The sequence below is a fragment of the Bombus affinis genome, chromosome 1, assembly GCF_024516045.1.
Source record: "Bombus affinis isolate iyBomAffi1 chromosome 1, iyBomAffi1.2, whole genome shotgun sequence".
In the NCBI taxonomy this organism is placed as follows: domain Eukaryota; kingdom Metazoa; phylum Arthropoda; class Insecta; order Hymenoptera; family Apidae; genus Bombus; species Bombus affinis.
Window position 1 is genome coordinate 18,725,597 of NC_066344.1, and position 12,201 is coordinate 18,737,797.

General features: G+C 31.3%; 1 protein-coding gene and 1 long non-coding RNA gene across 18 annotated transcripts in view; one reads left to right on the forward strand and one right to left on the reverse strand.

Annotated features, from left to right (window-relative positions):
• LOC126918090 (uncharacterized) overlaps positions 1-12,201 on the reverse strand; it is a 702,612-nt gene that overhangs the window by 296,588 nt on the left and 393,823 nt on the right. For 4 of the 7 annotated variants that reach the window (XR_007711218.1, XR_007711219.1, XR_007711213.1 and 1 more), the window contains one exon: positions 9,931-10,164. The exons of the other annotated variants lie outside the window; for them this stretch is intronic. This is a non-coding gene — a long non-coding RNA (uncharacterized LOC126918090). The remainder of the gene's footprint in view (positions 1-9,930; positions 10,165-12,201) is intronic. 7 annotated transcript variants of the gene reach the window in all.
• Positions 1-12,201, forward strand: part of LOC126917565 (protein cycle) — a 366,148-nt gene that overhangs the window by 296,024 nt on the left and 57,923 nt on the right. For all 11 annotated transcript variants that reach the window (XM_050724557.1, XM_050724635.1, XM_050724626.1 and 8 more), the window contains one exon: positions 8,028-8,462. In XM_050724557.1, coding sequence (XP_050580514.1) covers positions 8,028-8,462 — 435 coding nt within the window. The remainder of the gene's footprint in view (positions 1-8,027; positions 8,463-12,201) is intronic.

A 12,201-nucleotide genomic window follows, 5' to 3' on the forward strand; every position in this document is an offset into this window, starting at 1 on the left:
TATACAAAATATTTTGAATTTCAAACTACATATATTTATATAAGTATATACATTTCATGGAAATTACCAAAGTTTTAAACACTCGATTGCCCATTATATCAATAAGTCTCCACATTTAATGGGATCATCAGACTTTTGACGCTTATTATATGGTAGTGACTACTATTATTAGCATACCATGTATTAATTGTTTACTAATTATCAGTGTATATTTGCAGTGAATAACTTGTAACTTCTATATACATATTTTAATCGGTTGCACATTTTATCAATATAATCACGATAATGGTTTATACGCGAGTTACTATTGTTTTAATCAATCAGTAATTAGTAATTCTTGTCATCAGTAATTATTCAGAAAAATATGAATGTGCATAAGCGTCATAACACATAAATATCATTCGATAGATGATACATTCATCGAACCTTATTATCCGTCAGATAATACGTTCATACAAATTTTTAATGATAGATTCAAATACTTTCAAATGTTTTCATAAATCATTTTGTATGCTGGTCGATAATCCGTGAAACAAAAATAAACAAACGAAGTTGCAGAAAAGGAATATAAGTTAAAAAATAATCGTTAGTAAGACAATAAATCTCTCGAACGTCTTAAAGTATATATACTTGATGGAGTTTACCACCAGGAAAAACACGAATGAAATATATACCTTCGTGTTACAGTCTTCCCGCAATCTTCGTGAAGTTATGTAACAGATCGTACGTGCATATTTTCTAATCCGTGATGACGTGCAAGAGATATACTCAATTGAATATTCTGTCGATAGGAATTCGAGATTACAATAAATCGATATCGTAACTGCGGAGCTAACTCTTTGGGGCATGACTTAGGGTTTCCTTTATTCTGAATTTATGCTTATCAGTATTTTTATGACATTTGTCAAATTTCATGAATTTCGCATAATTTTATTATTTACCATTGAATATATCGTTATTCCATTGAGTGTATTAAAAGGTTCATTATTTGTCACAGAAATAACGCAACTTTGTAATGATCAACATTGGGATATTAAAATACAAAATCATACTTCTATTCAAATGTTTTATTATAAAAATGAAGCTTTTGCAAATGTCTAATTATCCAACCCTTCACCAAAGTAAATCGTAGAATGTAAAAATTACTAATCACATTATCAGCATCTTTGCTGCGCGAATAAATTTTCTTAAATTTCATCCCACAAGGTCTATTTGTACACAGGACATAATAATTTTTGTAGAATCTGGAACTAAATTTGAGAAAATTTATTTGTAGAACAAAGATGATGATGGTGTGATTAGTTATTTTTATATTTCGTGATTTGCTTTAGTGAAAGGTTAGATAATTAAAGATTTGAGAAGTTTTATTTTTATAATAAAACGTGCGTACATATTTTTAAAACAAAGGCTTATTTTAAAAGAAAGAAATTTAAAGATAAAGTACATTAAAATATACGTACATATACGTATATGCACAGAAAAATTTATAAACATACAGCAAATGAAATTTTGTATTATGAATTATAAGTATCTAATACTCAGTTGATTCTTAAGATCTTCTAGGAGTTATAATTTTAATATTCAGAAGAATACCAATTAATATTAATATTATGTCTGTGGGCATTTGCAATCAGCGCAGTAAAATATATCACTGCGTTTCTTTAAATTAGTTCCATAAATTCATAAAATACAAGTCGAGTCGCACTAATAAGTTTTTGGATTTCAGAAAATACAAATAAAAATCTTCTAAAAAAGTAGATATACTGCGAAAATTTACCCACAAATATCGTAGCAAATGTTTTACATATTTTGGATGCTCGTATGTTCTTACATGTTACACGTATTTTGTACATTTTTGTATATTTAAATTTATCATAAATTTATATTCATCCGCAGTCTAATAATAACTACATGGAATTAATGTCCAATTGCATAAATGTCTTGGCATATTTAAATTGCGCAAGCCGGATATATCCATTTATCAACTAAACTAATAAAAAGACGTTAAAATATAAGTTCGTTATCAATAATACAATAATTATTAATTTGGAAATTTTTCATCTACATATTATCAATTTTTATTTCAAGGAAATTTAATGCCTTGCCTCTTAAGTGAGAAAATGTTTGGTGCGCGGACATAGAACTTGAGGAAATATCGCGTGCAACTTTTGCCGTCGTGCAAAAACGGATAGTGTGATACCAGGAACGTCGCGTGCACTGACGTATCTATGAATAAATAGAATTACGCTAATCGTGTAGGTTACATCATAATATACGGAACTACTCTTACACTGCCGACGTAGATACGTGGCCGACCTTCGTCACGTCTTTTTTCTCGACTACGTCGGAAAGAATTGTCACCAACTTGTTCTTGAAGCTTGTAAATTAAAAATTTAATTAAAAAGGTAGCTAATAATAACGTAATATCATTCTAATATTGTTGTAGAAATATTTAAAAAAAATAGTTTGGATTTCAACTTTATTAGTATTTAAAATGATTATATTTCTGCGTCATATTTTCATTCCAATTTTATTGTTTCACATCGCGATAAAGGAAGTAAATTACTTATAGTCAGAAAATTAAAAATCCTGTTCGCGTTTCAATAAACGAGAACATTTTTGGTACTTCAAAAAAGACCTCTGCATAAAATTGCACCAAGAAATCACACACACACACACATATACTCTTTCATATTGTCCTTAAATTTAATAAATTTTTTAACACTAAAGAACGCAATTTGGTCAAAAATGGCCCAAAGAATATAGCAGGTTTAAAAAAAAAAGAATAAATTAATTAAAGAGGTGAAGTATCATAAGCGAAGGTATTCGATATGAACAAACAAGCTTCAACGCTTAATAGCTTTAATTATTCATAAATTATAATTCACGGCAACTCTAAACACTAAAATATATTACTCCAACGCTTATAGTGATTACTATCTTAATTAACAAAATTATTTTTCATTTTTCCCCCACCATTTACGTTTAGAATTAAAAAAACTGAACAAATATGAAAAATGAAAGATCAAAAAATAATGATTATTGGATTTGTCCCTCTTTTCTTGTGACTAAAGAGAAATAATCAATAAATGTATGTAAAAATATATAAAGAAATGAAGCAATAATCAACATACAGCATACAGCATGTCGAAAATGTTAAATTTTAATATTCCTGCTACTATCGACAAAATAGACAACATTTTAATACTCTTTTTATTATTGCAACCGTCATTATTGTTAAATATCCCTCAAAGATAGTATCATAAACTTCGCCAATAATTAGTTGCACTAATTTTAAAGTATCGAGTAAATTATATAATATACGCTTATCACGTTGCATGTTAGACAGACATACCAACGTAGCAATTTCACAACGTCATGACATCTTAAGTAATTCAATTGCACCGTAATTATTCGACTCGCCGCAAAACATAAATTTCATGTTAACAGTAATATTCGAAAAAACTGTTCCCACATATTTTCGTCTTACATGTACGTGATTCGCCACCTAAACGTGTATTGAGAAACTTTGAGATTATGTCCGTGGAGAAAAGATTGGTGTCCAGTGAAGCATGAATGAAACAGTATAAGGAAATACGTCGATATTGTTGATAAAAAAATATGCCAACCTAGGAATAGATATAAGTGATCTGCAGCCAGATCGGTAATTGCTAACAAGATTGGTACGCTAAATTCTTTCACTGTTCTGAAAGACTCTAAGACTCGGTTGCCACGATTTGCTGGTAATAATGATTGATTTCTCCAACAAATTTCAGTTAATACTATCGGATGCATTGATCTAAATAAGAAAATTAATGATTTGCGAACTTTGCTTTATTTTTTATATTCAGAACGTTAATTATTATAATGTACTTGTAATATATTAATTTTTTATATTTTATATTGTTATTGTGAGATTTTGATCAACGTATTAAACGTATTGATCTAATTCAGTTTAATAATTTACAAACTTTTGAAATATTTTTAATACTTTCAACAGATTTTAATACGTTGTACTTATGCTTCTATACTTGCATGGCATAGATATTTTAAATATAGAAAAATTGATTATTTAATCACAATACGTCGAATTTTTAATTTGTATACGTTTGACTGATATATCTATTGAAATTCGTACATGATAAGCAAAAATCATTTATATGTTTGATGAGATAATTTATTGAAAGGTTATTAAGAATAATTACTGTCAGCATTATTTTTTCTTTCTCTGATACTGTTACAATTGTCCAATATTAAGGCCAGAAATTATACAATAACTGCATTAAAACTGTATGAATCACGAAACGTTATTAACAATTCTATGGCTACGATGCTTTTTTGTATTTCGATTAAATTTCAATAAATTATGACATTATTGCTATTAGAATGCTAGCACATATTGCTATCGGAATAATAGCATTACTTATTAGCGTTAGAAATACTTGAAATATATTGATAATTCAATTTCTCACCTACTCTGTTCAATTATTGGTATACAATATAGTTATATAAGTCATTATTAACATAGTTACTGATAATTATCAACACAACTTAAACATGTGTACATAATTTAAGGCAGCTACAGAAAACACGCTTGAAAGATAAACCTAATAAACAAATAAAATGTAAACATCAGTAAATAATATAAAAAGACATAAATCAATATAAATTATCTGTATAAAGGGGCATGTTTCATCATAGCTTCTACAGTAGCGTTATCGTAATTTTGCTTAGGTAAACGATCATTTATTTTGAACGACAGAACTTGTATACCGTTGTCAACCGATCCAGACTTAACATAAAAAAATCGTATGCAAGAAACGAAAAACCAGTTTGCATTACCGCTTATCGATGCAAAAGCTGCATTAATCAAACGATTCAAATACTCGATGCCTGGATTCCTTCTCCACTATACTGGACTGGTCATTCGTATCTGATTGATTATGAAAATATTCAAAACACTGTTAGTTACCTTTTTCTATTATATTATGATAACTATTCAAGAAAAAATCAGCTATCTTGTAAGAGATAACAAATCTTCTTAGTCATAAATATACACAATTATTTTGTCATATGATGGAACAGAAATTAGAAATGTTACTCTCCTTCTTCTATTCTTCTAGGATTGTTTTACAAAAACGTTTTACCTTGTAATACGTATTAATTAGAATGTTATAGTTTGTTTCACATATTAAAGTAAGAAAAAAAATAAACTACGATAGACACAGAGTGGCGATATTTATATTAATTTCATTTTAAAGTATTCAACTTCACTTCTTCTAATTTCAGTGAATGCATTACGAGATTCTTGCGTTAATTCTTATTGCGTCATTTCTCTCTGTTAAATTTTCCCACGATTAAAAATTCGATGGCGTAATACTTGGTTGGCGATCTCGATAGCCAGGAAATGATTTTCCCGATTTATTCACTAATGAGAGCAACGCTCGTTTAATCACTATATTTGAACAAAAACTGATTGATCATTATTTTGTATTTTCGTTATAATTTTTCAATAACACAAATTTATATTCTGCAGATAAAGAAATTTAACGTATAAATAAACTTTAAATAAACTTTCATAGTATAGAATGAAAGCAGTCTCATAAAATTCGAAAAAAGGATCATCGAATCTCTTAAGGAAAGACTATCCTGCTATATATTCACAGTAAAATTCTATCGTTTTGTTGATAAAATATCAAAACTAAAGAAATCTAAAAGTCTAAGAAAGAAATTATTCAACACTGCGAGGCGCAATACTTTGCGAGCTATTCGAAGCTGATACAAAATGATTTTTCAAACTTTGACGAAATAGATGCGAATGTAAAAACAATTCGACACGTATTGAGAAATGCGGACTTAAAAGGACCAGCAAAACGATAGAGAACGGGTATAATTGCAATGGAGATATGTTAAACCCACTGTCAAATTCGAATAGGACAATATTATGATTTGGAGTTTGAAATACTATCATCTTACATGATCTTTCCAATCTCTCAATTTAAACTCCTTGGAACATCTGTAAGATTTCTTGAAAAAGTCCACAACTGATTTTAACAACCGTGCTTCAAATTTGAATCAATGTTGGGAAGAGCGCAACCAAACTGAAGAAATATTTGGACAAACATTGGTGAAGAGTATGCCAATTAGGATATATACTATGCCTGAAACTAAAGGTGACTGCATAAAATATTAAACGCAGCCTAAATTAAATCTCACAACTGTGCGGAAGATTTTAAGTTTCTGTATTTTTCAGTTGTAAAATGCCTTTCATTTTAAATCATTCTGTACAAAGTATATATTAGCATACTTATCTATAAGTATACTTAATGTCATTCTCTATAAATTCATTTGTTATTATTTATCTTTACTTTGCGCAGAAACAAATAGCTTTAAACATCGAACTCTTTTCCAAAACTTAATACAAATCATCTCAACCTTAATTAATAAAGCTTCTATGCTTTGTTAATTGAAAAATATAAACATATGGAAATAGGTAGAAAAGTACCAACATCGAGCACATTTTAACATACTCGCTGAAACGTAGTCTATATCTTATATTGCATCTTGCGTCTATTGTAGTTCAAGTTTTAGGGTCGAAGAATTAAAAGAAACATAATAAAGGGTCACAGATCATCGACTGCAGTGGAATTTCTAGAAATGAACATACAATCTTTATCTGCAATATTCATATGCAATGTACTTTCCATTATCATCGGAGTAAACAGGGAACCATCCTATCATATTTATAATTTAAAATGTAAATATGAATCCTTAAAAGAATTATTTAGGTGCAAAAGTATAATTGCAGTGACTCATAACACTTTTCGCTATTTTGAAAATATTTTTGAAACGATGCGATGTTTCGTATTATCCAATACCTGTATATCAACTAGTCTCATACAGAATGTAAGCTTTTAGCTGTGTATTTTGGACGAAAACTTTTTTTTTACGTGGAGGAAATCTTCATAGACACCTTCTCGCCACCCTGTGCGTGGGACGGGGGACACAGGGCGGCAGCAGAATGTAGTACCGGATTCTTACCGGCTAAAACCTCCACTATGATCAGTAGTATAGTAAGACCAGCTGCGAGTAATCGTCAGCCCTGGAAGTAGCCTTCACACCTCTGCAAATACATTCACCAAGGCGAGGATTCGAGAACTCGCTACGCGTTGTCTTCAGTTCGGGACCTCAACGAGCGTAGCTGGCTGCCCCACTGGACGAAAAGAAACTGTTGTCTGTTTATTAGATTTTCACTATGCGTATGCGTAAACATATATTCAGTAATCAAAAATTTCAATATAAAGATACATAGAATGTATATAATATAAACAACTACATAAAATATTTAAAATATTATGCATTATAATATATAATAGATGTATGAATTTTCTATTCTTTTATTATTTGTTTTACTTTTATTTTTTATTTTACTTTACTTACGTCTATAAAAATATAAATTTAAATAAGCATTCACAATCTAATTAAAACAAAAACCGGAAATACGAAGAGAGAATACTTAGGCTTATACTTACAAAGTGGCTCGGCTTTTACACATTACATTTACGTTAGTAGATCCTTATGTGTGCGTAACCTTGAGAAGAGATGTATATCAAACAAATATTATGTATGGTGAATGTAAACGAGGAGCCACTTAATTTATTGAGATGAAATGAGATCAAAATGAACTTTATAACGTATTAAGCGCAAAGAACACAAAATATGACTTACCAAATTTAGTAAACATACTGCAAAGAAAAGGTTCTTACTTTCTTAAATGATATTGGATTTTACTACTGATTATGGATACGGTGTGTTCTGCTGATTATTCTCACCGTAGTCACCAAATGCGCTTGGAAGGTGCATGTAACGTTAAACTTGTAATTAAAACAAAAATCCAAGCTTTTATCGCTGTCAGTTTCTTCCACGCTCATTTCATTCAGCGTTGGATGAATATGTTCCACGTAAATAAAACTAACGATATGTTACCAAAGAATATAAAATGAATCTGAGATTTATCATTTTTGCAGAAGTTCGTGTTCCACGGTTTACTTCGGCGACATAGGTACGGGATCGGGGGTGGGAGAAGTAACCACCGCCTCGGCGGGGGGTGGCGAAGGTCTCAGCCTGACTCCAACCCCCGCCAGCAACAGCAACAACACAACTACCGCCACCCCCAGCACCACTGGCGTTACCACCATTACCATCACCACTACCACCACCACCTCCAACGACACCACCCCGCAGATCGTAACGGGGGCTGAACCGCCCCAGCACATGGAGACACCCTCGACGATGGTCCCCGACCAGGCACCCGCCCCCGGCCATCACTACCACCGTCACCACCACCATCATCAGCATCATCATCAACGCAGCGCATCCACCACTCCTAGCCATGGACCAAACACCACCGATACTTCCGATGAATTCGTCGCGGTTTCCAGAAAGCGGAAGCTCTCTTGCCAGTAAGTTAATCGATTTCGTTCATTTTTATTAGACTGGATTTGGCGAATTTTTATGCATTTGTGAAATGGAGAATTTAAAGATGCAAAATTACAGCCATATAATCCCTATAATCCATAGCATATCCGTCCATATAATATTTTTAATCCAAATCCATATAATCCATAATAAGTTTTAGTCCATTTAATCCGAATCCATATAATCTGCAGAAATACATAAAATATCGAAAATAAAATACTCGTTGTAATATTTAGTAGGTGAAACAAAACTTTGCTTGAGTTCCATTTCTTCAGTTATGTCCACAAAAACATCAATATACATAAATATCTGTAGTATAGTGTGTCTATTGTGATGGATTAACCTGTTAGCCGAGTAATTTCCTAACCAGAAACTTCTATAATTTTAGGATTAAAAGCGAATAAAGACAGGTTAATTTTGATGAGTTCTTTGAAATATAAGCATGATGTAATTACATATTGACTTTTAAAGGGAACTGATACTGAGTAGGCTAACATTGCCTAACAGGTGGCTATTTGAGTTAGAAACAAAAATTTTAGATAATAGAAAAGGATCAAAATTACTAAAAAAATAGAAGATCTATAAATAAGGAAATTATTGTATCGTAAAGATTAAAAATCTAAGTGACAAGTTAACTCGTCTTTCCTGATTAACAGGTTAACGCTCCAATTTTCATAGGCATATACAGGTATCACTTTTTGTTTATTCTATAACAAAGGCAAATTTATAATTTATACATTTTAATGTATTTTAGTGGTAGGTGTTTAGTACCTATTTGAATATGAGGGGAAATACGTGGGGAAAATATGATGAGTTTACTTTAATTGATTTCCTGATTTTGACATTCACAATAATAATTTCGCAACTAATAATTAATAAATTGACAAATTATAAGTTACAGATTATAAATTTCTTTTTTACAATTTTATAACTTTTCTACAAATAAAAAATCAGATAATTTGCAATTTATGAAATTTACTTGTAAAATTACCATTGTTAATGTTACGTAAAGATAATTGTTAATATTAGTAATTTGTAATTTTTACCTTATAGAATTTTGCTAACAATACACATGATAATTCAATTGTGAAAGAACGTTTTGGTGCCCTGATAGTTAAAAAGGTGTTTGGTATGAAATAATTAAAGAAAGAAATGAGTTGATAGATTTGAAACTTGATTAGTGTTGTTCTTTAAGAGTTCAACATGACGACAAAACGCTTTGTTTAGTATTGAATTTCGAAATAAGACAGAACTATCAGGTTTGTAAATATGAAACCGGAATTTGCCTATAGATGGCCCTAGCTAATAATGTAGTTATCACTAAACCGCGTCATTGATGCCAAAAGTCTTTGTTGACATCTCACAAACATTTTCGACTCAGAACAATACAAGTTTCATACAACAGCATAGTTTGTAATACCGTTGAACATATCGAATTTTGTGCCTGGAAACTACGATTTGCGGACAACATTGATTTTCTGTTATCATTTGAAGAAAACTGCTGCAGAATCGCATCGAATGCTTGTCGAAGCTTACGGTGAGTATATTCTTGGTAAATCACAGTGCTTTGAGTAGTTTAAAAAATTCAGAAGTGGCAATTTTGACGTGAGGAACGAAGAACGTGGATCAGAAGGGTGTGATCTATTATGAGCTGTTAAAACCTGGCGAAACCGTTAATACTGAGCGCTACCGACAACAAATGATCGATTTGAATCAAGCTTTGCGTGAAAAACGACTAGAATATAAAAAAAGGCAACACAAAGTAATTTTGCTTCATGATAATGCACCATCACATACAGCAAAACCGGTGAAGGAAACGATCGAAGCGTTCAGTTGGGAAATACTTTCGTACGCAGCTTACTCACCAGACTTGGCTCCGTCCGATTACTATTTATTTGCATCGATGGGACACGCACTCTCTGACCAGCACTTCACTTCTTACGAAAATGTACGAAAATGGCTCGATGACTGGTTTGCCTCAAGAGAGTGGCATCCACCAATTGCCAGACAGGTGGGAAAAATGTATAGCTAGCGATGGGCAATACTTCGAATAAAATATTTTTAATCATTTTCATACAATAAACGTGTATTTTCTATACAAAAATTCTGGTTTCATATTTACATACCTGGTATTTATTCATGGTTTTTCATTTATTCTTCGATTGTTTTCACTACTTTATTACAGAAAATGCACTTAGTATTACTTGATTATTCAAGGTAAAGGCATGTAATATATATAAAATATGTTTTAAATTTACATCATTATACACATAATTGGTTGATCTGACAATAAGTATAATAAGATTTTATATGCCATACGGGAGAAAAATTCCAATAATTTCCAATAAAAATAGGAAAATGATATTTTAAAACGAACTTTTCAAGCGTATTATTTTTTTATCGATAGAAATAAAAATTTCCATATTGCTTCATAATCTGAACTACGGGAATGGGGGAAGTTAAAGTTAGGTCAATAATAAAGGAAGAGAAAGTTATGCAATATGACTATATAACAATGTTATATAGCACAAAGTATGTTACGATATAAAAGATATTCGAGCTCAGACGGTGCAATTTCTTGACTGATCGGTATTTTTGCCGAATCGGTAAAACGGCCGAAAGCAGCGTTCGTGTAATTCCGTATCTTCATCGAAAATCCAACTCTCTCGCGTATCCTTACTTCCTTTGTTTGTTTGTCTATTACTATTTGCAATATGACAAAATCGACGCGAATATGTTTTTTGTTATACTTTAGTATTGTCATCGTCATAAAAAAGGATTAATAGAAGATATTTAGTACATCCTATTGTAAAAGATAGGTCTCCTATTGTTAAAGATAGATTGGATCTCAATCACATTCTTATCTATTTTCGACGATTTGTTAAAAAGAATAAACAAAAATTTAACAATAGAGAACGTAACTATAAGAGAAGTATTAGTCCCGAAAAAATTAATGGTATACTTAAGGTAAATAACTCATTTTCGTTAAATTTTGTAATTAATGCTAGTTTTGGATAAAATATAGTATCTCTAAAGTATGGTGTCTAAACGTGCCTTTTCATATAGGTAGCTAAAGCCGAAAATCGAGTCATTTTTCCCGGAGATGAACGGTTTTGAAAATTCGGCCTTATGAACATTTGGCCGACAAAGGTTTTAATTGCAAAAATCCGTAAGCGGCAAAACAAGTAATGGCACAGCCAGTGTCAATACTCCAAATGCCAATTTTACCGCTTACAGCTTACCGTTTACCGTGCTCTGTATGATCGCAGCCTAACCGGCCGCCTCATAGTACGGCGGTTAGAAAATAAAAAACAATCCACACTTAATCCGATACTCATGATTCAAATGCGTACAGAGTAAGCCATACAGCAGGTTCAGAGCACCAACTTTTAAAAAAGGTGTCGTCAAAATCCACGAGAACGTCACATATCAACAGGTTCATCGAAATGTTTTACGCTTTATCTCCGTGAAAAACGACGCTTATTTTCGGCAAGCTCAAAACCCTCTAAAAACTGTTATTCTAACCGAATATTTAACAGTTAGGATACTGTAGAACTCTGAGTTTTAAAGTAACATTAACACTAATTTTTAAATTACAATCATGACGTGTATACAATAATTAATCAGGTAGTCAAAGTATACCTATAGTTGAATAATTGGAATCCTGATTTTCGACAGATTCAGTCTTTGTACTGACAATTAATAATAGTGATACATTACCTT